This window comes from Neophocaena asiaeorientalis, unplaced genomic scaffold (genome assembly GCF_003031525.2).
Source record: "Neophocaena asiaeorientalis asiaeorientalis breed wild unplaced genomic scaffold, Neophocaena_asiaeorientalis_V1.1 scaffold39, whole genome shotgun sequence".
Taxonomy (NCBI): domain Eukaryota; kingdom Metazoa; phylum Chordata; class Mammalia; order Artiodactyla; family Phocoenidae; genus Neophocaena; species Neophocaena asiaeorientalis.
This window is the reverse complement of record NW_020175670.1, coordinates 6418936-6446899: the sequence shown is the minus strand read 5'-3', so window position 1 is coordinate 6446899 and position 27964 is coordinate 6418936. Positions and strand designations below refer to the sequence as shown.

The 27964-nt window shown below is 35.3% G+C and overlaps 1 protein-coding gene and 1 non-coding gene across 4 annotated transcripts in view; one reads left to right on the top strand and one right to left on the bottom strand.

The window, feature by feature from the left end:
- The window catches only part of UBE2K (ubiquitin conjugating enzyme E2 K), an 80775-nt gene that overhangs the window by 28464 nt on the left and 24347 nt on the right, over window positions 1-27964 (top strand). For 2 of the 3 annotated variants that reach the window (XM_024731689.1, XM_024731691.1), the window contains exons 2-4: window positions 12434-12527; window positions 16695-16753; window positions 25685-25767. In XM_024731689.1, the coding sequence (XP_024587457.1) occupies window positions 12434-12527; window positions 16695-16753; window positions 25685-25767 (236 nt within the window). The remainder of the gene's footprint in view (window positions 1-12433; window positions 12528-16694; window positions 16754-25684; window positions 25768-27964) is intronic. The other variant, XM_024731692.1, reaches the window with a different exon arrangement.
- On the bottom strand, window positions 20182-20307 carry LOC112390708 (U6atac minor spliceosomal RNA). Its single transcript, XR_003001322.1, has one exon. It is a non-coding gene; the product is annotated as a U6atac minor spliceosomal RNA (small nuclear RNA).

Here is a 27964-nt window from a genome sequence, read left to right as displayed (position 1 = left end):
GATCGAACCACATCCCCTGCATTGGAAGGCAGATTCTTTACCACTGGACCACCAGGGAAATCCCCACTACAACTTTCTTTGGATTAGTATATTTTTCTCCGTCCCTTTACTTTTTTTTTCAAAATTGTGATGTTGTAAAATACACAGAAAAGTCACCATCTTAACCATTCACGTTGCCGTGAATCCACTCTCCAGAGTGTATTCATCTTGCAAAACTGAAAGTCTATACCCAGTGAACAATAACTCCCTTTTCCCTCTACCCCCAGCTCCTGGTAACTACCATTTTACTTTCTGACTCTGTAAGTAGAATCATAAAGTATCTTTTTGTGACTGACTTATTTCACTTATCGTAATGTCCTCAAGGTGCATCCATGTTGTAACGTGTCAGATTTCCTTCCTTTTTAAGGCTGAATAATCCATTGTGTACACCACATTTTGTTTATTTATTCATCTGCCAGTAGGCACTTGGGTTCTTCCACCTTTTGGCTTTTTTGAATAATGCCATCATGAACATGAGTGTGCAGATTATCTTATTTGAGACCCTGCTGCAGTTCTTTTGAGTATGTACCCAGAAGTGGAATTGCTGGATCACATGGTAATTCTGTTTTCCTTTTTATCTTTTTTTTTTTGTGTGTGTGTGTGTGTGTTTTCAATTTTTTGATGAATTATACTGTTTTCCATTGTGGCCACACCATTTTATATTCCCACCAGTAGTGCACAGAGTTCCAGTTTCTTCACATCCTTGCCAACACTTGTTATTTCCAGTGTTTTTGATAGTGGCCATCTTAGTGGATGCGAGGTGGTATCTCATTGTGGTTTCGATTTGCATTTTCCTAATGATAGTTGCATAGTGAATTGAGCATCTTTTTATGCACTTGATGGCCATTTGTATATCTTGTGGAGAAATGTCTATTCAAGTACTTTGCCATTAAAAATTTTTTTAATGGTTTCCCTATTATTTTAAAAAATATTCATTCATTCATTATTTATTTATTTATTGGCTGCGTCGGGTCTTAGTTGGGGTGCACGGGCTCTTCGTTGTGGTCTTAGTTGCAGCTTTTCTCTAGTTGTGGCACGTGGGCTCCAGTGCGCATAGGCTATGTAGTTGCGGCATGCAGGCTGTCTAGTTGTGGCATGTGGGCTTAGTTGGCCTGCAGCATGTGGGATCTTAGTTCCTTGACCAGGGATCGAACTGACGTCCCCTGAATTGCAAGACAGATTCTTAACCAGTGGACCACCAGGGAAGTCCCACTTTGCCATTTTTAAATTACGTTGTTTGTTTTTTGTTGTTGAGTTTAAGAGCTCTATATATTTTGGATATTAACCACTTGTCATTTATATGATTTGCAAATATTTTCTCCTATTCCATAGGTTACCTTTTCACTCTGTTGATTGTATGCTTTGATATACAGAAGTTTTTCATTTTGATGTAGTCTGTTTTATTTTTACTTTTGTTGCCTGTGTTTTGGTGTTGTATTTAAAGTGATTTTTCATAGACAACATGAAGTTGAATCCATTTTTTGTCTACTTCAACAGTATATTTTAATTATTTAGACCATTGACATGTAAGATCATAACTGATAGCTGGATTAATGCCTACCATATTTTTAAATGGTTTTCTTTTTATTGCCCTTGTTCTTTTTTTGTCTTTCACTCTTTTCTGCCTTGTTTTTAATTGATCATTTTATATGATTCTAGTCTTAGTTTTTTTCTTCTCTTAGCGTAGCAGTTGTGCTTTTTAAAAAAAAAAACAAAACTTTACCCTTGAATTACCATACACACTTACTTAAAAGTGCTCTTCTAGGAATTCCCTGGTGGTCCAGTGGTTAGGACTCTGCACTTCCACTGACGGGGGGCCTGGGTTCGATCCCTGGTTGGGGAACTAAGATCTTGCAAGCTGTGTAGCACAGCCCCCCCAAAAAAATGCTCTTCCAGATAACACTACATTACTTCATGGGTAGTGCATATTTTATTTCATCTTCATTTATTCCTTTCCTAATGCTGTTGCTTTCTTTAAATACATTCAAAGTGTCTGATCGATATCATTATCCTTCTTTCTGAAGAATTTCTTTTAACATTTCTTGCAAGGCAGGTCTGCTGGCAATAGATTCCCTTAATTTTTGTTTATCTGAAAAGTCTTTATTGTTGAGTTCTGAGGGATAATTCCATTGGATATAGATATCTAGGTTGGTGGGGCTTTTTTTTTAAAACATTTTAAATGTATCACTTTATTCTCCTCTAGCTTCCATGAATCCGAAGAGAAGTCTAATGTAACTCTTATCATTGCTCCTGTATAGGCAAGGTGTTTTTTTTCCTCTGGCTTCTTTCAAGATGTTTTCTTTGTTCTGATTTTCTTCAGTTTGAATATGGTATGCTTAGGTATAGATTTTGGTTTGAACTCTGAGCTTCCTGGATCTGTGATTTGGTATCTGTCATTAATTTAGGGAAATTCTTAGTTATTACTTCAAATATTTCTTGTTTTCTTCTCCTTCTGGTATTCCCATTACTCATATGTTTCACCTTTTGGATATTCTGTTGTCTTTTTCATGTGTTTTTCCTTTGCATTTCAGTTTTGGAAGTTTCTATTGACACTTCTTCTAGCTCACTGATTCTTTCTCCACATTTATGTACTAATGAGTCCATCAAAAGCATTTTTTTTTCTGTTAACAATCTTTGATTTCTAGCATTTCCTTCTGATTCTTTCTTAGAGTCCATCTCTCTGCTTACATTACCCATGTGTTTTGGATGTTGTCAACTCTCTCTGTTACAGCACTTAGCATATTAGTCATAGTTTTAAGTTTCCAGTCTAATTCCAACATTTCTGCCATATCTGAGTCTGGTTCTGATGCTTACTCTGCCTCTTTAAACTGTGTTTTTTGTCTTTTAGTATGCCTTGTAATTTTTTTCTTGAAAGCCAGGCATAATGTACTAGAAAAGGAACTATACAAGTAGGTCTTTAGTGTTACCTTTTATGTTTATCTAGCTAGGGTTTAGGCTGTGTTTACGATTTGCAGTAGCTATAGGTGTCAGGCTAGAGTGGGCTGGAGGGTATTGCCCCTCTCTCAGGTTGGTTAGATCTATTAAAACCCCAATTGATGTTATGCTCTGGTGAAATAGTTTCGCTTGTGGGCAGGCTTTGTTAAGAAGAATCAAATACTCTGGGCTTATTTCTAAATAAGAGAAATGGCTACTTTCTCCCTTCCCTTGCCAGAAGCATGAGGGGATTTTTCTCTGATCTTCACTGTGAAAACCTTGTACGAATCCTGGAGGTAAAAATTCACAAAAGTGGTAGGGCCCCCTGGGAGTTTTTCACTCTCAAATTTATCCCCACTGTGCCTCCAGCAATGTCAATTACAATTTAGGTTTTCATACTCTGGTAGTGGTTCAAGCAGAGATGCTTGTGAGCTTTTGTTCTGGTTTGATTCTCTTTTTCTGCCCGTTTGTCTCTCCAGTTATGGGGGCTGTGGTTGACCCTGTGACTTCAAGTCTCTGATGGTTCTAAGAAGAGTAGTTGATTTTCAGTTTGGACAGTCATTTATTCTTCTCATTTCAGATTTCACCCATTCTACCCCATTCCATCTTCTTCATTACATTATCTGCCATCCTTACTTTTAAACGTCTAACTCTACCATAGCTGTGTCATGAGCATTTAAACATACTGTTTAATGGCTATGTTATAAAGAAACCCCACCTTCTGCCCTCTTTCTTCATCCAAACTACTGCTTTGTTTCTCACTTCCCCCTTTATAGCCAACATTTGGAGGAGTTCTCTCTAATCATGCTCTCCATTTCCTCACCATTCATGACTATCCAGTTAATAGTGGGTGTTTTTATCTTTTCACTTTGCAAAGACCTCCCTGCTGCTCAGCCTTTTTAAAGTGTTTCATTCAGAGCAAAAGTTACATGTGTATGTGTTTAAAATAATTTTCAAACAGCACCATGGTCTCCCATTTACCTCAGATCCATAATTCTTCGTTTTCTTACCCTCAGAGATCCACCATTGCCGATTTCTTGTATGTGTTTTCGGAAGTTTGTGTGTGTGCACATTCAGGGCTTTCACTATGAAGAAGATAATTTTTGCATATTTTTTCTTTGTGCAGTCTTAATAGTAATATATGTAAAGTCTAAAGTCTCTTTGAGTTAAGTGTAAAATAAAAATTATAAATGGTAAATATTGTGTCATAGTGTAAATGGTGGTATGTATTTCTTACTGGGCAGACACTGGGGCATCCTATAATTGATGGTATCTTAAGAGTCGGTGAAATAGAATGTATATGCCTTGGCTCCTGCATCATCTTTAGAACCAGGCTTTTCTGATTATTAGCTGTGTGTGATCGCTTTGTGTCTTAGTTTCCTTATTGGTAAACACAAAGTTGTGAGGGTTAAATGAATTATTACATATAAGTCAGTTAGGATACAGCTTATATGGTGTATTTGTTATTATTAATCTCTCAGCAACATTAACTACTCTGCTTTTTTTTTTATAAATTATTTACTTTTGGCTGCGTTGGGTCTTCGTTGCTGCGTGCGGGCTTTCTCAAGTTGTGGCAAGCAGGGGCTGCTCTTCGTTGTGATGCGCAGGCTTCTCATTGCGGTGGCTTCTCTTGTTGCAGAGCAATGGCTCTAGGCGCGCAGGCTTCAGTAGTTGTGGTGTGCGGGCTCAGTAGTTGTGGTGCGCGGGCTTCAGTAGTTGTGGTGTGTGGGCTCAGTAGTTGTGGCTTGTGGGCTCTAGAGTGCAGGCTCAGTAGTTGTGGTGCACGGGCTTAGTTGCTCTGTGGCAGGTGGGATCTTCCTGGATCAGGGCTCGATCCCGTGTCCCCTGCACTGGCAGGCGGATTCTTAACCACTGCACCACCAGGGAAGCCCTAACTGCTCTTCTCTTTGAAACATTTTTCTTTCTTTGGTGCCAGTGATAACAGAGTATCCTGGATTTTCCTCTTGTTCACTGTATATTCAGCCAAGCTCACTCCTGAACTCTAGACCTGAATTTTCAACTGTCTACTTGGCCTTTTGGATTTTCATAAATATCTTTTTTCAACATGTCCAAAGCTGAATTTTTGATTTTCCCTCTTCCCCAAACTCTGACCCCTCAATTTCCCATTTCCTTATCTTAGTTATTGTTTTACCATCCACCCAGTGAAAAATCAAAACCGTAAGAGTGATCCTTGTTCCTTCCTTAAGATCATACAGTTTTAGTATATAATAACTAAGTTCTATAAATTTTATCTCCTGCTGGTCTTAATTCATCTGCTTCTCTTCATCTCGGTGTACTTTCTAATCACTCTCACTGGATTCCTAACCTTCTTCTCTGTATCTGCTTTAATCTCCCTCCAGGCATTTCCCTCCCACTGCAGCCAGGATGTTTTAAAAGACCCAAATCTGTTTGTCTTGTCACAACATTTTTTTTCTTATTGTTCTTCATGGCCCTGCGTAATCTGGCTCCTGCCTACTTTCCCTCCCTCATTTCTGCTCTTTTATTCTGTGTATTCTAGTCACATTGGTGGCTTTTCAATTTCTAAACATGCCAAGTCCTTCCTCGCCTCTACTTTGCACAGGATGAACTTTCTGCCTGAAATGCTGTCATTGCCTAAGTTAAATCGTTTAAAGGTGATTTCCTGAGGGAATCCTCTTCTTAATCATGACTCATGATATCCTATCCTTCATTTAAAAATTATATAATTTGTTGTTTAATACCTTAGAATGAAAACTCTATTTATGGGGATAAAGTAGGTTAGAGAACATTTCTGGTTGATGATTTTACCACCAGTACCTATTTGCCTTGCAAATGGTGGGTACTTAATAAATATTCATGGAATTAGTAGGTTCAGAACTGTAATTATTCTGTATTCTAGATTGTGTGAAGTGTGATGACAAAAGTCCAGAAAGTAAGATTTTAATGGCACACTGTTTCTGTAATTGGAGAGGCTATTATTTCCTGGTTCTTTGGAGCTACACTGTCCAGTACTGTACCCACTAGCTATGTGTGATTTTTTTCTTTTCCTTCAAGTTTAAAAAAAATTACTCTTTTAAAAAGTGTATTAGTCAGTGGTTTTTAGTATAACAAGGTTGTGCAGTTATTACAAGTATATAATTCCAGAACATTCTTGTCACCCCCAAAAGATCCTTCCTATTTTCCCCTCCTCCCTGAGAAACCGATATTTTACTTTCTGTTTCTGTGGATCTGCCTATCACATGTGGCTTTAGAACACTTGAAGTGTGGCCATTCCAAATTGAAAGGTGCTGTAATTGTAAGACACTGAATCTTGAAGATTTAGTATTATAAAATGTGAAGTATCTCAGAAATTTTAATTACATATTAAAATAATTTTTAATATATTGGAGGTAAATATTAAAATTAATTTCTCCTGTTTCCTTTTACTCTTTTTAATGTGATTAGTAGAAAAATTTAAAAATACATTTGTAAAACACTCCCTCACACCATACACAAAAATAAACTCAAAATGGCTTAAAGACTTAAAATATAAGACATGACACCATAAAAATCCTAGAAGAAAACATAGGCAAAACATTTCTGGCATAAATTGTACCAGTGTTTTCTTAGGTCAGTCTCCCAAGGCAATAGAATTAAAAGCAAAAATAAACAAATGGGACCTAACCAAACTTAAAAGCTTTTGCATAGCAAAGGAAACCATGAACAAAACGAAAAGACAACCTGTGGACTGGGAGAAGATATTTGCAAATGTTGTGACCAACAAGGGCTTAATTTCCAAAATATACAAACGGCTCATACAGCTCAATAACAAAAAAACCAAACAACCCAATCAAAAAATGGACAGGAAACCTAAATAGACATTTCTCTAAAGAAAACATACAGATGACCAGTGGGCACATGAAACAATGCTCAACGTCATTAATTATTAGAGAAGTGCACATCAAAACTACAGTGAAGTATCACTTCATACCAGTCAGAATGGCCATCATTAAAAAATCTACAAATTTTAAATGCTGGAGAGGGTGTGGAGAAAAGGGAACCCTCCCATGTTATTGGTGGGACTGTAAATTGGTGCAGCTACTATGGAAAATAGTATGGAGGTTCCTTAAAAAACTAGAGTTGCCATATGATCCAGCAATCCCACTCCTGGGCGTATATCCAGATAAAACTATAATACAGAAAGATACATGCACCCCAGTGTTCATAGCAGCACTATTTGCAATAGCCAAGACATGGGAGCAACCTTAATGTTCATCAACAGATGAATGGATAAAAAAGATGTGTATATACATATACATATACACACATGATGGCATACTAGTCCGCCATATAAAGAATGAAATAATTCCATTTGCAGCAACATGGATGGACCTAGAGATTATATAAGTCAGAGAAAGACAAATATCATATCACTTATATGTGGAACCTAAAGAAATGGTACAAATGGGGAATTCCCTGGAGGTCCAGTGGTTAGGACTCAGTGCCTTCACTGAGGTGGCCCGGGTTCAAGCCCTGGTTGGGGAACTAAGATCCCGCAAGTTGCATGCCCCCCGCCCCCCCCAAAAGATGCAAATGAACTTATTTACAAAATAGAAACAGACTTACATAGAAAACAAACTTATGGTTACTAAAGGGGAAGGGGGTGTGGAAGGGATAAATTGGGAATTTGGGATTAGCAGATACAAACTGCTATATATAAAATAGATAACAACGTCGTACTGTTTAGCACAGGAAACTATATTAAATATCCTGTAATAAACCATAATGGAACAGAATATGAAAAAGAATATATATGGGGGCTTCTATGGTGGTCCAGTGGCTAAGACTCTACACTCCCAATGCAGGGGCCCTGGGTTTAATCCCTGGTTAGGGAGCTAGATCACACATGCTGAACTAAAGATCCGGAGTGCTGCAACTAAGACCCGACGCAGCCAAATAACTAAATAAATATTTTTTTTAAAAAGCATATATATGGGCTTCCCTGGTGGCGCAGCGGTTGAGAATCTGCCTGCTAATGCATGGGACACGGGTTCGAGCCCTGGTCTGGGAGGATCCCACATGGCACGGAGCAGCTAGGCCCGTGAGCCACAACTACTGAGCCTGCGCGTCTGGAGCCTGTGCTCCGCGGCAGGAGAGGCCGCGATAGTGAGAGGCCCGCGCACTGAGATGAAGAGTGGCCCCCGCTTGCCACAACTAGAGAAAGCCCTCGCACAGAAACAAAGACCCAACATAGCAAAAATAAATAAATAAATTCAAAAAAAAAAAAAAAAGAGAAATGGTCATATAATTACCATTTAAAAAAAAAGCATATATAAGTATAACTGAATCACTTTGCTGTATACCAGAAGCTGACACAGCATTGTAAATCAACTATATTTCAATTAAAAAAAATACAATCACTTATGAATAATTGGAAAAAAATAAAGTACATTTGTGGCTTATGTTATATTTCTATTGGATAGCACTGGTCTAGAATGTGGTTTTTAGTAAGGACCACAAATGTGTCCCCATGGCCTCAGTTTCCCATTTTTCTTCTACTCTCTTAGTTTCCATGTCAGCCCTGCTTTGGAAATGTGAACGTCCCAAGTTTCAGGTTTTTAACTGCTTAGGAGGTGGAAATGTTTCTTCTTGAGCCCTAGAATAGTAGGGGAAACATATTATGTTAAATTATGAGAAAGTAATGGCAAGTGTTAAACAAGCCTCATTTCCAACAAATGAGGAAGAATTGAATTTCACGTTTATTTACATGATAATAATGAGCAGTGTTCCTGAATTTTGGTAGTAGTGATTTGACTAGGAAACAAATTAATAGTTTTTTTAATAGCATATGAGAATTATCTATAACTTTAGGGGTCATTTAGAATTATATTTGCTTATCTGAAATTTGGATTTAAATTATATTTTAGAAAACTTTTTCCAGAATAAAAGAAGAGAGGCTAAAGTGATAAATTATTCCTTTAAAGTATAATATTTGCTTTATGTAGAAGTTTTCTGCTCCAACATCATTATCAAAAGTCAACATATTGAAGTGTTAAATGGCTACTATACATTCAGCATTTACTATTTGGTAGGCATTAATATTGTATTCATTAAATTCCCCCATGAACTGTATGTGGTAGGTACTATTATAATTCCCAATTGACAGGATGAAACTGAGGTATGGAGTGGTTAGTTAACTTGCTCAAGGTCACATAGGTAGTACGTTTTAAACAGGTTAAACAACAGTAGCTTATACTTAGTGCTTTCTCAATAAAATCTATCAATTTTTAGTTTCTCCCAGGAGAATGTAAGCTCCAAGTGGGCAGGGACTTAGTTTTGTCACTTAGTTGTTTCACTGACAGTTGAGATTGCTTTCTGGCATGTAGTAGATCCCAGGAATTATTTGAAAGAATTTTGTGATGATGATGATGTCAGTTCATCAAGAGACTTGGCCTTGAGAATCTACTAGAATTGCTTTAAATTTTGCACTGTTGCTTATTAGCAGTAATGTTCGTTTATCTACCACTTCCAAATTAACTTCAGCGTTATGTACTGTTTGGCATACTTTATGCATGTTATATCTTAATAAAATATTCAATAAAAAATTGTTTACTAGGAGCTGTAGCTTTTGTTCATCTCTTTTCCTTTTATGTGTTGGAAATGCATTGGAGCCACAAGGAAACGTAAGAAAAATCAAGACTACCAGAGGTCCCACTGTGTGTTCAGATAAGTTGGGAGAAGAAAGTATAGTAAAGCAACTTTCCAACTGTTCTTAGAAAAAATAGTATAGTGATAAAACAATTCAAGGTTTCATCCAAAAGCCTCAGCCTCCCTGGTTGTTGCAGTCATTAAAATCGAAAACACATTATTTTATTTATTTTTAGAAATTACAGTTTCCATTCTTAGTTTGGAAACAGACCTGTGAAATAAATTTTATAAAATAGGGCTTTGAAATCAAAGGTTTTTGTAATTAATAGTGTTAGGAGAAGGGTAACTATGCTACTTCTATCCCGGAAATTTTCATTTAATTCTGAGGTGATTCTCATTTTACAATAATAAAATTGAGAGTTAGATGGTGACTTACCTGAATTAACATCACAAATAAGTGGCAGAACTGGGAATCACCTCCCATCTGTCTGACTTCCAAGGCCATGATTTTTTAAAATACTGTCTGTCATTTAGCTGTTTTCCATTTTTTCCACTTACAGTTCTTGAGTCTTAAAGTGGGATTTTAAGTTATTTTGTGTGGGCAGTGGGGTTGGAGTTTTGGATTGTGGAAATACTGGATGTTTGAATTAAAGTATGGATGTAATAAATGATAATTGTTGCGTGATAGAAAAATTAAGCTGTGAAAAATCTGTCTTTAACTTTCCATTTTCTTTTTATCTTTGGTTATCTGTGGATAAAAACCCTACTCTAGAACATAGAATACTTTATAATGGGATTCATCATGGTGATTGTATTTTCTTGAGCTGTTTAGTAAATTTTTCATACACGAATAGTGTTCTTTCCCTAGAGTGAAAAAAAGACTCACTTTTCTCTGAATTACAATTTTGGGGGAATGAGGACAGAGGTAATATTTGTTTATTATTATTTGTTTCCTTAGCATTTTACTAAACAAACAGTTGGGGACAATCTAGAAGGCAGCTTTTCTAATTTGTTACTTCTTTCTACCCTTCCCCAAACTTCAGTGTAGTAAGTGTCCTTTAGTATCCTGCCATTTTAGGATTATTTACTTCTTTTGGGGAAGGGGATATTGTGGGAACCTTATTGAGAACTTTGAAAGCATTCACGATTTGCAAGATTCGGTTACTCTTGTTTCCCTTAGAAATCGTAGGGGAGAAAAATAGATGTCTGTAAGTTACACTTTTGGCTTCTTAAATTGGTCGGTGAATGAACGTCTGGTGCCTATGATTTTCATTTTAACATTATCAATTCCTGTGCTTACTGGAAAAAGTATTTTACCATTACTAAAATTGTACATTTCATCCTCTTCTGAAAATACCAAGGATGATAATGATTTTTTTAGGGCACAGGAAGAAGTTCCCCATTATGCATATTTATAATTAAATTTAATTTGGGGGTAAAATTATCTTCAGAAAAATATGAAATACTTTAATCCCAAATGTAGAAAAAGGTTATGAAATAAACCAGTACTAGTTAAAATGCATAAAGTAAGTTTTTTAATCCTATGTTCTTATTAAAAGATAAGATAAATTAGGAGTCATTAAATCTTTAAAATTTGAGTTTTAAATTATGTATTTTTTCTGTACTTAACATTCGGTACTAAACTGTTTAGTACAGAGAAAGTGAAAATGATGGTATCTTCTCCTGGAGGTGAGGGGAGGAAGTCAGGGACCTTAAAACAATAATTCCTACGCTGTTTCATCCAGTAAGCAAGTTTAAGAAGGTGGGTTCAAAAGCAAAAATTTACTTTTGAAATCTTGTCGGGCTTTCTTTCATAAGAGTACATGTGTCACTTAGGTATAAAGTGTAAAGTACAAAATAAGTAGATGTAGATAAATATAAAAATCCTAACCAAAAAAATGAAAGGAGAGCTTTGTATATTAAGGATTTATGTTTTAAAAAATTGAGAAAAGGGGAGGATCATTGTGTTTGGTGAATAGACCAGTAAGATACTGAGGTAGGTTACATAATGTAAGCGGAGAGCCCATTTGCAGGCAGGTACTTGGGAGCGTTAAAGTGAATCCCACTGGAAGGTTTCCTGAATCATGGTCACTGTTTACTATGAGAATGGATTGTTAAAGATTATTGAGAGATTGAAGTGATAATATTGATATGACAGTACTTTGAGAAGTGTAAAGTACAAAATAAGTAGCTGTAGATAAATATAAAAATCTGTTTTGAGAAGTAAGTAATTGCCATTGAAGTAAACTAAGCAGAAAAACAGTTTGAGGAAGGCATTAGAAGATTCTATTGAGGCATTTAGGCTTTAGGAATTATTGTGGAAAGTGATATTAATTAGACACTTAGAGCTTTCATCATCCTGGTTGATGGTGTAGTATTTCAGTTAACCTAAACATCTAGAAATTTAAGTGAGAGCTTATAGCCTAAATAGTTTTTAATCTTGAATTTTCTGTTTGGGCTAGAACCCATGTAGCCCGGGGGTATCGAATTGCAGAGTTCATCTACAGATGAATAGAATTATCACTTTGGACCTAACACACACGAACTCAGCAAATATAAAATAAAGGTGTCTGCTAGTTTTCTCAAAACATTCCTGTAAAGTCAACCAGACATTGTACTGTTGTTCAAAGTGGTGTTATGTCATTAAAAACATTGCAGTTAAAATTTGTTAGCATTTTTGTTTTAAATATTCAGATTGGCTAATTACGTTCTAGAAAAGCAGACTATTATTTTTACTAGAGCAGATAAGCTTATGAAAGAGCATGTTTCAAAATTTTTTATAGGTAATACTTTAATAAAAATAGGCCTTTTTCTTGCTGATATAACTAACATTTATTTTCTGTTTATTTTTAAGACGAGCAAAAATCAAATTAAAGTAGATCTTGTAGATGAGAATTTTACAGAATTAAGAGGAGAAATAGCAGGACCTCCAGACACACCATATGAAGGCAAGTACTTTTTTCTGTATCAAAATATTGTGCATATTAGAACTTGTCTGAAACATTAAATCAGAATAATCTCAAGCATTTATAAACTACGTGAAAGGTAACTTCATTTGGCTTAAGGATATATACAGCAGTTTTTAAATAATAAATTTAGATACTTATCTAGACTGATTTTTCTTACTGAATTTTAGCTAATTTTTTTCTTTTTCCAAAGAGCCAAGTTACAGGTTATATTATGTTAGAATCTAACAGTATAAAACATCTAGCATGTTAAGACTAACTTATATGGATTCTCAGTTACCCTTCATATGGTATCTGTAAACAAACCTTGCCTTAAATTTCTGACTTATGTTAATTTTTAAAGAAAAGCTTCTCTCCCCTGTTTGTCATTTAGCATGTAATTTACTCATATGTCTTCATACAGGCTGTATTCCACATATTTAATTTTCTTTATTCAGGAAATCTTTGGTCGTTTCAAGACATATAGAAAGGAGACAGTTTTGCTGAACTCTGTGTTTACAAACTAAGTCTATAGCTACTTTAGACCATGGAATTGGGTGGTAAGGTACAGAAAGAAGCTTTATAGCTTTTTATTTCCTCATTAGGCAGATCTTCAGTAGTGAGTGTTACTGTAAATTTGGATTATATAGCATAACCAAGATTCTTGCATATAATAAGCATTCAAATATTTGTTTAATGGAAATCATGTCACGGAATTTGTAGTAGTAGCACTTATTGAGTTCTTACTTGTTAGAGGTTTACGTGTACTTTCTCATTCACTCCTTATAACAAATCTTATGAGGTAAGTACGGTTATCACTGTTTCATAGATGAAGAAACTTAAGCTCAGGAAAGTTAAGTAACTTGGCTAAGACATCTAAGCAGCACAGCTGGGATTTGAGTCCTAATAGCCATTGACTCCAAAGCCTGTGTTTCTAATCACTTTCTGCTCTTGAATAAATCAGGATTGATTGAATATTGGAAGTGGTGGTTATGTCTCCTTTGAATGTAGTGGTTCTACAATTCTGTAATGAACAGTTACCCAAAATTTTTCAGAAAAATTCAACGTTCTAGACTGTGTTTCTCTTTTCATTCAAAGTTTTAAAGACCCTAGAATGTCTTTAGCACATTCTACCAACTCTTAAATGACAAAATTTTATTTTCTGTTTTATAGTTCATATGAGCCATTTCTAGACTTATTTAATTTTGTATATTGTTTTATGAGTGCCTCCTGTATGCCAGGCCCCATCTGGATGCTTTCATGGATGCTATTCATTTAGTCCTTTTGACAGTTGTTAGATGGAGAAGAGATCTTTAGTTATCTTATAAAAATCAAGTTCGTCCTTAATAGCAGATATTGTTTGTAATGATATACAAGCTTCTTCTTGAAGGCATACATTATAAATATTCTTGAATTACTTTTTAGGTTGTTTAGATGTATTTTTGAAAGATATTAGGGCAGTAGCATTATCACCATGGAGCTCTTCCAGTAAATTGATATTTATAAACAAGAGATCTCCTGAACTAGGCAGAATGTTTATTACCTTCTTAGCAACCCTTAATAAAGGTACATGAATTTTTAAAAAATTGGACATACTTATTTGTAGAATGATTAAATTATAACTATACCATATTCATTAGTTAGAAACAAGTTTGGTCATTTTTAAGTGCTTATGTCTGCTGCTGCCACTAAATGAGACATTAATGTTTGATAAGATTAGTTTTAATATGCTTCTTGGGTATATATTTGAAGTAGATAAACTTAAATTGTATTCTTTTTATCATAAAACTATTGAAGTTGTTCATTTTGTTTAAGAAAAGCACATTCGAGGGCATAAGATACTTTTTTTGAAATACGAACAGGGGTAAAATATTTTGCTAATATTTATCTCAGGACTCTTGCTAAATTTTGAGGGATTTTTTTTTTGAGGGTTTTTGTTGTTGTTGTTGTTTTATCTCAATAGCCAGGGCAAAAGTTTACATGTGGAATGTTAAATTGTTAATAACATCATTAAGAAATCAGGTAGCTATTTTATGTAGTGTTAAAAGTAATCAGATTGAGTTAAAATGACCATATTGTACATGTTTTCTTCTTTTGCCTTAACGGCTCAGTGGCAGAGGAACAATTTAGTTCTTGAGGCTTTGTACCTAAGAGTTGTTTTAAATTTATGGAATCATTCTTGGTATTTTTTGAAAAATTCATCCCTTCCCCATTTAAAGATTATAAATGTGTAGTAGTAAAAGCTGTTCTTCAAGAAGTAAAATGTTTTATAGTGAAAACTGTTATAATAATAATGTAGTTATCATAAAGCTCCCTTAGTTGTGTTACTCTGATATATATCAAATAATGCTGTGGTTAATGCTGTATTGATTATATATTGAAGTTGTCAAATAATGCAAGACAGAGCATACCAATAGCATATGGAGTAGAAATAGGATTTGGGGGACTCTAGGGTCCAGCATTATTTATATAGTATTTCAGGGCTCTCGCACTGCTCCTAAGAGATTGTTTTGGACATTCAAGAAGGAAAAACTTTATATGAAAGGTTATAGAGACAGTAATTTGGAATTTAATGAAAAAAGTAAGATTCATAGGAATGAAAAAGAAGAATGTACACATTACTCAGGCTAAATTTATTATACCTATATTTGAATCTAGCATTTATAACTCTGAATATAAACAGTTATCTCTGTATACACAAAAATTTCTTGAGGTACTCTTCTCTTACCTGTCTTTTTTTGTTTCTTTTTTTTTTGACTTCTTTCCTTTATATTTCACTGCTGCTGTATTCTATGTGCTTCAGGCATCTAGTTCAACTTGTGCGTTAGTCAGTATGGGATTCTATTAAAAGGAATAAGCAAGAAAAGAAGAATTGGCACCAAAAGGGCTTGAAGAAAGTGGTACCAAGTGAATTGCTCTTTTGTTTTTTTCTTAGATCCACATTCATCTGTTCTAACAATGAAGGAAGTGGCAGGATATACTGAGAATTGAGTGTACGGAATTTTGAAGTCAGTAGCGTTCCTAGAGCACAATTACTGTTTTTGTTTTATTACTTTTTATTATGGAAAATTTCAGATATATACAGATGGCAAAAACCTCCAGGCACTCATCAGCCAGCTTTAATAACTGTCATTTCATGGCCAGTCTTTGATGTAATTCATCCCTTGATTATTTTGAAGCAAATCCCAGGCATAGTTTCATATATAAATATTTCGCTAGCTCAGTTTTATTTGCTGTATTTTGGAATGATAGATATTCTTTGGTAATGGATCATAAAATCTTAGAATTGGAAGGTTCCGTAGAGTTAGGATTCAAATCCAGTCTGCCATCCAGTGCAAGATTCCCCCTTCAGAGTTTCCTGAGAAGCAGTTATCCTCCCCCTTTAATATCCTAGTTATGGGAAGCTAGATAAACTTAAAAAAAAAAACTTATTTAGCTGCTAGTTGCTCAAGATAACTTCAGACCAAAATGGAATGTTGCCTACTGTTTATATGTTACTGGTTAGAACAGTCTCTTTGTATACCCATTTACAGGGAGAGACTAGGTTTTTGTCTTTATTCCTGCCTCTTGTCTTACTATTGAATTTTGTTTTTTAAATTTTAACAAGAAGTGTTGGCGTTTAATTTAATGTCCCAGATTAAAACTTTGGGACATTTTTGCATTTGAGAGAACCAGCTAGAAGTAGATTTTTCAGTTTTTGGCGTAATCTGTGTATCCTTTTTCTGTGTACCACCTATGCCTTTATACTTCCCTATCTTCTTTCTTTTTTTCTTCTTTTCCTTTTTTCTTTCCATTTTTTTCCTGTTATTTAGCAACTCTTATTAGTGTGGACTAAAGGAAACAAAAGGAGATGGAACCTGTGCTACGTAATTGTTCCAGTGAAGTCTTTGGCATTGGATCGTCTGTGGATTTAATGTATTCATCCATTTCTCCAATTATTCACTGATAAACTAATATCAGTTGTTTAAAATGGGTATTCTGTATGCTTTAAATAACCTTTAAATTAAAAACTAGTGCTTTTGTTTATTTCCTTTTTGGGTTTCAGCTTTAAAATGAATCTGTTGTAATTGACTAAAATAGTATATGTTTTGAAAAGTTCTATCACTATATTTGGCTTTACATATTTGAGGTGAGCAGCACTGTTAACTTTCTGTTTTCCCCATTTTTTAGGAGGAAGATATCAACTAGAGATTAAAATACCAGAAACATATCCATTTAATCCCCCTAAGGTATTGTAAGCCTATTTTTGTGCATGAACTTTTCTTGGCTCGTTTAATTAATATGTACTTTAGTGTTTATTAAAATTACAAATGTTTTAGTTGTTTACTGTGTAAATTTAGCATGGACAAGATGTCAGGTAATGACAGATGGTTTGCTTCTGGAATTAGAATGAAAAGTAAGCTTACTCAGAGGCAGGTAGTAATAACTTTAGACAGGAATAGGATGTGTATCTGACAACAGCTTAAATTCTGGGTCTGGAAAAACTTATAGTGTTCCCAAATTTAGAGAATCCTTATACAAGTCCTTATTTGCCTCAGAGAAGTATATTTTTTAGGGAAGAGAGTACTCTGACTTTATTCAACAATTATTTGAGTACTTTGTGCCAATATAGCAATAAGTAAGACTTACACTGCTGTCCTTGCTTTCATGGAGCTCATGTTCTAGTGGGGGGAAAAATGAACAAATCATTGCAACTGTGATGAATGTTAAAAGAGGAAACAGAATAATCTAGGATTGTGTATAACAAGGGGAACTAACCTAAACTTATTTTTTGACTGAATTGCTTCCTTTATGTCTTTACTTTTGCTATCATCACCATTTTAGTTTAGGCATTCAGCTTTATTACTGCGCCTGTTTTGCCTATTATTTGATCACCCTTTCATCTTTGCCATACTATTCATTCTTTGCACTGCTGTTCTATAAATCTTCCTAAAGTGCAGTTTTGATCATGTTTCTTTTCTTTCCTTGTTAATAGTCTGAACTCCTTAGCTGGGCATTTAAAAGCTCCTGTAACCTGACCTTAGTCTTTTTTTCCATCCTAATCTTCTGCTGCCCTCACCCACAATATGAGTCTCTTTTTCTCCAGCCTAGATTATTTGCTGTTTGTAGGTTAATGCTTATTCTTTCACACTTCCCTGTCATTTTCACTTGAACCATTGTCCCTATCATTTAAAATTCTACTTTTCTTTTGAGGTCTAGGTAAAGTATCACTTTCTCCATTACGCTGTGCCTGTCAAAATGTTTCTCCCTCTATTCCCAATAGCATTTTATATAATTTATATAGTACCACCACAATTACAGTACCAATTAATGTATTGTATTATTTGGGGATATGTATCTTTCACTAGCTTTTGTACTCCTGAGGTCAAAGACCATGGCTTAATACACCTTTGTATTTTCTATGGCTCCTGAAAGTATAGTGTCCCTTGAGCATATGATAGTAGTCACTCAGAAAATGTTCCAGAATTCATTCATTCAGCCTACTGGTTGTCCCCCATTTAAGAATAGACACAGCAGTGGAAGTTCCAGGGTGAAGTTGAGTCACCTACCAGTTTAAGGTGCCTGTTATTCTGTTGTTTATGTATATCTATTTTCTGATAAGCCTGGTTGATGTTTTTAAATTGTGGTAAAGTATACATAACATAAAATTTACTATTTTAACCATTTTTAAGTGTGCAGTCTAGTGGCAGTTAAGCACATTCACATTGTTTTCCGTGTATCACCACCATCCATTTCCAGAACATTTTCATCTTCCCTACTAAACAATAACTCCCTGGTATTCCATGCTGGTAACCACTGTTAACATTTTTTTCTCTATGAATTTTTCCTACCCTAGGTACCTCATTTAAGTGGAATCATACGACTTTTGTCCTTCTGTACCTGGCTCATTTCACTTAGTATAATATCTTTAAGGTTCATCCATATTATAAGTTGTGGCAGAATGCCATTTCTTTTTAGGGCTTAATAGTATTCCCTTGTACATACCCACCACATTTTGTTTATCCCTTTAACCATCGATGGACATTTTGGTTGTTTCTACCTTTTAAGCCTGGTTGATTTTTTTTTTTTTTTTTTTTTGCCTTTTATAAAAGTAGTTTGTGTTTGTTGTAGAAATTTTTTTTAAAAATAAATTTATTTATTTTATTTTTGGCTGTGTTGGGTCTTTGTTGCTGCGCGTGGGCTTTCTCTACTTGCGGCAAGCAGGGTTACCCTTCGTTGTGGCGCATGGGCTTCCCACTGTGGTGGCTTCTCTTGTTGCGGAGCATGGGCTCTGGGTGCATGGGCTTCAGTAGTTGTGGCTCGTGGGCCCCAGAGCGCAGCCTCAGTAGTTGTGGTGCATGGGCTTAGGTGCTCCGCGGCATGTGGGATCTTCCCGGACCAGGGCTTGAACCTGTGTCCCCTGCATTGGCAGGCGGATTCTTAACCACTGCGCCACTAGGGAAGCCCCTATTGTAGAAATTTGAATAGTGAAGAATTAAAAGAACATTTCTTTTTTTTCCAGTATGACCATTTGGAGATGACCACTATTAAGCTTTCATCTTACATTTGTGACTTAATTTTCATCCTTACCCTAGTTACCCTCCACTAGGTAATCTTGGTTGTCAGTGTTATCATTAGAATGAGTAGTAGTCACTTGAGGTTACTTTAATTATAGAATACTGTAAATTTAAGAAAAGAGGATTTTAAAATGTTTCGAGATAAGGATGACCTCAAAGCCTAAAAAAATTTTAATGGAAATGAGGGAAGAAAGAAAAGATCTCAAGAGAGAAAGCTCTCAACCACTATATTTTTACTATTAAATAATGATAGTAGCAGTTGTCACTTGTTTTGTGCTAGGAATTTTATATGCCTTTCCTGAAAGTCTTCATAACAGTCTTAATGAACGAGGGAACTGAGGCTTAGAGGTTAAATAGAAACTAGATCCTGTAAGGCCCACTGTGCTCTACTTCTTGTTTCTAATGAGGAAGGAATAAGGGCAAAATCTCTGAAACGGTCAATATGACTCTACCAAGAACAAAAATAATCAACCACAGTTCAAATCTTACTTCTGGCATTTAACTGGCTTCTTGATTTTAGGCAAGCTATCTAACCACTGTGTGTTTCCTCATTTGTAAAATCCTTTGAAAGGATTATGAAGAGTAAAAGAGTAGTCCATTTAAAAAACAATATTTCAATAATTCTATGAAATATTTTTTCATATTTTTAACATCTCTGAAATCAGGATATATCTTTCAGTGGATGAGATGTTATAACTTAATTGGCAGAGTTTTTTTCTTTTTCAAGGTACATAAAATAACGGTGTATTGAATAATTGATGGTACCTGAGATTCAGTGAAATACAATACTTAGAACAGTGCCTGCACAGACTAAGCATGCTGTAAATATTAGCTAGCATTAACCAGTGACTACCACCCTAAGAGGCCCTTCTTGAAGTAGTCTGTTGGCTTCCCTCTGCAACGTTGTAAAATACAGTAGCATTGATGCTTAAATTTCCTCTTTAATTTGAAATTCTCATACATTACTGGTAGGAATGTAAAGTGTTGGAGCTGGCTTTGAAAAATATTTTGGTCAAAATGGTAAACGTAGAGTTACCTTATGACCTAGCAGTTCTACTTCTACAACACTTATTTCTTTTTTAAATTTATTTTTTATTGAAAAAAAAAAAAGGTTAGATGCCACAAAGTAGGTGTCAGTGCCTTAACCATATGCATGTTGTCAGGCCCCAGAGCTTCTTCCATCCTTGTCGAGGGCAGTGCTAACCTTCTTTCCTTTCATACAACACATAGCAGTTCTACTTCTAGATATCTACTCAATAGAAACGAAAACATGTCCACACAACTTGCACACAAATGTTCATACCAGCACTATTCATAACTGCCAAAAAATGGAAGTGCTCTAAATGTCCATCAACTGAATGGAAAAATTAAATGTGGTATATCCATACCACATTTGGTTATAAAAGTGCTGATATGTGCTACAAAATAGATGAACTTTCAAAACATCACGCTAAATGAAAAAGCCAGGCACAAAAAGCCACACATTGTATAATTTCATTTATATGAACATTAGAAGAGGCAAATCACAGTGAAAAAAAAGTAGACTGGTGGTTGCCTAGGGCTGGAGGAGTGTGGAGGAATGGGGAGTGACTGCTGTTGGTTACGTAGTTTCTTTTTTTAAAAAATTAATTCATTTTCAAATTGTTTATTTACAGTTTATAGAAATACAATTCGTTTATTTTAATTTAATTTTATTTATTTATTCATTTTTTCGCTGTGTTGGATCTTCGTTGCTGTGAGCAGGCTTTCTGTAGTTGCAGTGAGCGGGGGCTACTCTTCATTGTGGTGCGCGGGCTTCTCATTGCGGTGGCTTCTTTTGTTGTGGAGCACGGGCTCTAGGTGTGTGGGCTTCAGTAGTTCTAGCACACGGGCTCAGTAGCTGTGGCGCACAGGCTTAGTTGCTCCAGGACATGTGGGATCTTCCCGGACCAGGGCTCAAACCCGTGCCCCCTGCATTGGCAGGTGGATTCTTAACCACTGCACCACCAGGGAAGCCCAGTTGTTGTTGTTGTTGTTGTTAAAATAAATAAATAAATAATTATTTTGCTGCGCCGGGTCTTAGTTGCGGCTTGCAGGATCTAGTTCCCTGACGGGGGGTCAGACCTGGGCTCCCTGCATTGGGAGTGTGGAGTCTTAACCACTGGACCCCTGGGGAAGTCCCTGTAGTTTCTTTTTGAGGTGTTGAAATGGTCAAAAATTAGATTTTGGTGATGGTTGCACAACTGTGAATGTACTAACCACCATGAAGTTGTGCACTTTAAAGGGGGGCAAATTATTGTCTCAATAAAAGTGTTTATTTCCCTCTGTAGTCTATAAATGTAAATCAAAAGTGATTGCATAGTTCTGGTTCTGTCTTAGGCACTTGATACATTATTTCATTTAATCTTTGAAATCACTATTTTATTAACACTTCCTCCTCCCACCTTTTTCAGAAAAGCAAGAAAAATGGACTAAAAACATAAGAACTGAGGTCTGTCTGATGTTTTTGCTACTAGTTCATGTTGCTCTTCAGGCCACTACTGTCTTAATTCCAGCCATACCATGTTGAAGTAACTTCAAGATTTAGAAAGGTCTTCCTTCAGTCAACCCACATTTGTCTCCCTCTGGCTTCTACCAGTTAGTTATACTTGGAATTTAGTATTCTTTTAAATATGGTACTCCTCCCATTTATGGCCGTAAGCTTTTGGAGTAGATGCTAATTAATGTTGATAAATAAGTTCTAGATATTTACTATATTAGATTTGAATTTTGACTGTTTGGTAGATAATGATGGAAAGAGTGGGGAATATTTGTGTAAATTTCTTGTATAATTATGTTCACATATGTTTAATATGTAGCCTCAGGTTTAATTTTAAGCCTTCTGAGGTAAAAGTATTGACGTTAACTGTCATGTTCTCACTACTGTGCAGCTAAAATTGCACCCAGTTGAAAACTTACATTGTTTTATCTTAACATGGTTACAGAGTATTTTTTATTACTCTGCAATAAACTGTTGACCTGAAGAGCAGAAGGTTTAACTTCTGAACAGAGAAGATGTATCTTTGAATCAGCTGAGTATAGGATAGAAGAAGTTTGATTCAATGCATACTTTATTTATAAAATTTATTCACATTCCCACCAGCAGTGCAAGAGTGTTCCCTTTTCTCCACACCCTCTCCAGCATTTATTGTTTCTAAATTTTTTGATGATGGCCATTCTGACTGGTGTGAGATGATATCTCATGGTAGTTTTGATTTGCATTTCTCTAATGATTAATGATGTTGAGCATTCTTTCATGTGTTTGTTGGCCGCATACTTTATTTTTAAAGTAAGTTGTAATAATATTCTACGAATGAAAACTCCATTAAATTAGGAATACTCTAGCTCAGTGATTTGTCGAACTTACTATTGGAGATTAGGTTGTGAATTTTCCTCTTTTTCCTTTGTGTTATAAGTACTTTTATATATGAAATTGAGTATAAATACCAATGCTAATAGCCTTCAGTGAGTCTTCCCTTCTGCACATGCATATTTAAAATAAAATAGCATTTTCTTTTGTACAATAAGTTAGTTAAAGCAGGTTTAATATTGTAACTTCCTTGAGTTCCAAGCTTGAAACTGGAAATTCCTGATGGAAATAGAGCTCACATCTACCATGAGGTGGAAGGTAAAATATTTGTTGAACTAAAGAGTGCATAAATATAGGTTGCATCCTGTGGGAGGAGATAAGATTACTGAGGATGGTGTACCAATATAAATACCTAAGAATCGTCCCCTAAGAATCGTCCCCTTCCTTTATTTCAGTCTGGTAGCACTGTGTACATAGTGTTAAGATTTTTGTTTCTAAATTCTTTGAGTGCTCCTCAAAGCTAATGAGTGTTGTCAAGTTACCCAGACGTGCTAGATTAGTTTCATTTGTGAAAATAAGGAAACTTGAATTGTTATTCATATAAGTATTTTAGTACTGTAAACCATCTCATATTTGAGTCAAGTATGACTCAAGTAGGTCATAATAAATGTCTTTGTATTGTTACTTTTATACTTCATCCCTTCCAAGTTCTTTGTACATTTTTGTTGCTATAGGTCAGGGATGGTAGTACTCTGGGAGAATGTGATGAATACAATGGATATGAATTGAGCATAGAATGATGGGGTATATGTGGTTACCATTGGTAATATTAAGAGTTGAGAAAGAAGTGAAAAATCTAAGAAAGGAGATAGTTGATGATAAAGAATGACAAAGAGAGGAATAGATAAAAGAGTGTAAAACCACACAAAGAACTACTTATAGAACAGTTACTTACATCTGTACTGGTAGATAATGGAGTGGCCTCTTGAAAATTAATTTCTTTATTAGATTATCTGCAAATTCAAAGTTATTTATTTCTAACTGTAGATTGTAGTACAAAGAAATAGTTTAATAATTTCCTTGGTCCTGCATATACACATATTTGTTTTTCATGTAGAGTCTTCAGAGAATCATGTATTGAAGATTCTTCTTTAAAAAGCAAGAACAATACACACATCCTTAGATCATCTGCCTAAATTGTAAACCTTCTGACATCTTCAGTAGTAATTTAAAATTCTGTTTTCCTCAGGACTTCCCTGGTGGTCCAGTGGTTAAGACTCTGCATTTCCAGTGCAGGGGGCACGGTTCAATCCCTGGTCGGGGAACTAAGATGCCACGTGCTATTTGGCGTCGCCAAAATATTAAAACAAACAAACCAAAAAAGTATATATATAATAAATATTATTGCACATTCATTCAGTGTGAGGCACTTTAGATGCTTGGAATGCTCTACTAAGCAGGATAGACACCATGCATTTTAGAGAAGACCAGGCAAATAAGAAAGAGATGATAGAAGTGTGATCAAGTACTGTGACACAGGAGAAAGTACAGGGTGCTATGGGACAGGTCAGGAAGAAGTGATTATGGAAGCTGAAACTTAAATGATAAGTAGGAGTTAGCCAGGAGAAGAGGATATCAAGGTGTGTTATTGAAAGAAGAAATGTATGAAGACCCTGAGTCCAAAAAAAAAAAAAAAAAAAAAATATGACTTGTTGAGCACTTGAATTGAATGTAGGGTAGATGTGAGATTTGAGAGCGAGGCTAGAATCAGTTTAATGGTGTGGGCTTACATAAACGGAATGAGAAGTCGTTAAAGGGCCTTAAGTAGAATAGTGTGACATGAATCAGGTTTGTTTTAAAGGGCTCTCTAGTTTCAGTGTGGATTGGAGGGAAGGAAACTGAAGGCAGTAAAGTCATAAACTGTTCAGTAACCCAGGTGAAGAATGATAGTCTCCTTTAAAGACATGGTGTTCTGTGGATGGAAAGAAGTAGATATCATTGAAAGCAGTAAGGTTATTTTAAGAATTAAAAAGGATCAAGGAGTGGAAAGTCTCCATTAGTTTTAAGTGTTTTGAAGTCATTGGTGAATGGAAGTGCTTTTTCAGATGGCTTGTGAGTTAGTGAGTGAATATGTGAGGAATTAAGAACAGATAGTATAGACAAGTCACAGGGAAAGAAGTGGAAGCATGATAATTCTTTTAGCTTCTTTTCATAAATAGCTTACATTTGGAGCATATATATTTTTTGAATTTTATTTTTTATGTAGTCGGTTCTTAATAGTTATCCATTTTATACATATTAGTGTATAATGTCAATCCCAGTCTCCCAATTCATCACAGAGCATATATTGATGAGTTAATTTTTGCAAGGTACTAGAACATAGCTTGGTTCATAGTAATTAATCTGTTAAATGTTAAAGAATTTTGACCTAGATGACTATCATATATATGTGTCAGGTATAATCCTCCTCCTCCTCCTCCTCCTCCTCCTCTTCCTCCTCCTCCTTTTCCTCCTCCTCCTCCTCCTGTTCCTCCTCCAAAAGCTCATAAGTAAGAGCTGATGAAGTAGATTTCATTTCAAGGTGATGTGATAGAGTTAGCATTTTCACACCGTTGATTTCTTATTCTTTCATGCTTAAATAAGTACACTCAGAATCTGAAATTAGATTGTGTGAGTTTGTATCTTCTGTTGCAAACTACTTACTTGATATTGGGTAAATTTCTTAAACTCTGAGCCTCAGTGCCTGGCAAATAATAGTAGGCCTTTAAATATTTGTCAAAAATTTTTTTAAAGTATTTAAGAAAAAAAGTGCTACAAAAAAATCAGGAGTAGTCTTATAGTCACTTTCTACTTCTGTTTCCATGTACTGATTTTGCTTACTTTTTCCTTCAAACCTATTCTACACCCTTCACTCTAGAAAAATTGCCATTTACTATCTATATTTTGATTTTCTGTACTACTTTATCTACCTGAATGGATCTTAGTCCATGTTAAATTTCTCATAGCATCTAACACTATGCTAGGTAATTTATAAACACCTAGTTAATTGTTGGGTTTCTTTGAGCATTTATTAAAAGGTTTAAAAAGAATGTATGTCATTGATAGCATTTGGCTCACTGAATGCTTTGTCTCCTACACCCTTCCCTTCACTTAGGCAAAATGATGCAAGTATGAGCATTTTTTTTAGCTCGAGGATTTCATTTTCTTATAGTTCTACTTAAACTATATATGTTTTACTTCTGTACTTTAAAACTCAAATGTGCTTTATATTCTAGGTCCGGTTTATCACTAAAATATGGCATCCTAATATTAGTTCCGTCACAGGGGCTATTTGTTTGGATATCCTGAAAGATCAATGGTAAGAGATTTTGAATTCACCTTCAACCCTCTCTCATATGAATTCTAAGACTGTTTAGAGTGTTAAATGTGTACTTGCCTCAAAACATAAGCATATATTATACTTTTATCTGGCAATAATTTTAAAAGTAGCTGAAGTCTCTTAAGTACATAAGAGAAAATATGTTACAGTTGAAATTGGAATCCATATTTAAATAGTGATTTATTAGGTAATGTCAGATGCTAGCTTTCCATCTTGAAAAATCTTGGATTTTATTTGTCGTTTTGGTAAATTTGATTTTTTGCTGTCTCAGAAAGATATTTGTGAAAGACTAAAATAATTTAAGTATTGTAATCAGCTCTGACTTGGATGGAACGTAGACAACAAAAACGTTAAAACGTGTTAATTGAGTGCGATTAAGGTTCTAAGATTCTAAGAAGTACCTTTGTAGGTGGTATCATCATTTGTACAGTGCTTTCACATGTTTTGTATGATTTTATCTTGGCAGTATAGTGTTTAACCACTAAGTTAAAATCGTGGCTCTGCAATTTACTCATTTTTGTGGTCTTGAGTAAATTACCTGGTCTTTTGCCTTCGTTTCCTTATTGGAAAAAATTGGGGGTTAATACCTATTTCATAGGGCTGTTGAGAAGAGTAAATGAGTTGTTTTATGTATTTCTCTTAGATTAGAGCCTGGCATATTCTAACAGTATGGATTGAACAACCAAGACGAGATATAAAAAGACATTGGGGTAGAAGAAAACAATAAGTTATGTGTTTGATTTGTTAAGAAAGGGAAAGAAATGAACCTGAATAAGCTGAAACAGGATGACAGCATTTAGCATATGGGTCACTTGGTATATTTAGTAATTGGATAAACAGACAAGAGTTGCTGGTTTTGTTTTGTTTTTCCATTCTAATAGCACACCTGAGTAAAGCCTCTCCCTCAGTAGATCATCTCTTGGGATCCAGTTTCTTGATCTGTATTCCATACTGTTAAACATTGAACATTGTGGACTAGACCTAACTTTATCTTCTGTCATTCTTTTGATTTGTGACTTCATAATTTATTGAATTTCTGTGCCTCCATGTTTTTATCTATAAAGTCATCTCGAAGACCCCTTATAGCTCTGTTGTTCAGTGATATTAATGAAAATTTGCAGTATTAGAGACATTGTCCTTTTTTTCACTTGGTTTCTAGGACATCAGTTCTTCTGTTCTCCCCTTCCTTTTCCCACTCCTAGACTTCTCAACTAGTTCCTCCCTCATCTGGAGCTTTGTACATGAGAATACCTCAGGGCTAAGTCTGCTTTTTTCCATCTATACTCATTTCCTTGGTGAGCTCATCTGATTTCATAACTTCACCGTTTATATACTTGCAACTCACATTTTCTGAACTCTAGACTCATGTCCTGCTGCCTGTTTAACATCTATACTTGAATATTTAATGGACATCTCAAACTTAAACATGTTGGAAACTGAACTATTTCCCCAGCCCAAAATTTACTTCTTCCCCATGTTAGTTTTGGCAGCTACATCCTTGCAGTTGCTAAGGCCAAAAGTTCATCGTGATTCTTGTTCTTTCTCTGGTACCTTTATACCAGAGAAATCTGCAAATCCTGTTGTTGAAACTGCCAACGTTTTAGCAGCAGTTCATTACTACTACCTTGGTCCAAAGTTGCATTGCCTCTTGCCTGGACGGTTACAGTAGCCTGTCCTTCTGCTTCTGACTTTACTCAGGCTATTCTCAGCAGACGGAATGAAACCTCCACCCCTTTGAAAACAAAACTCCACACTAAAATTTTCCACTGTCTTCTCTTTTTGCTCAGAGTTAAACCAGCAGTACTACCACTTCTGATTATCTTCCTATAAATAGTTGAAAGATTATGGTGTACATAGAGAACTTGAAATTTTGTATCAGAACACTTTTTATCAGCTATTCCCATTTCCTAAGGCAGGTCAAATAGCTGAATTTAGTCTTTTCATATCTATATTATTGAAATACTAAAAGATATCAGAGACATCAGATAAAATAGGTGAGATTGGATATCCATGGGTTTGTCAGCCGCCCCCCCCCACCCTTTATTGAAGTAAATTGACATTCAGTGGATATCTAAATGTCAATGTTAAGGCTAATTTGGAACAGTTATCTTAGAAAACAGTTTGTTAACCTTGGTCTTTATTAATACATGTGGATGGTGATTTACCTTTAATATTT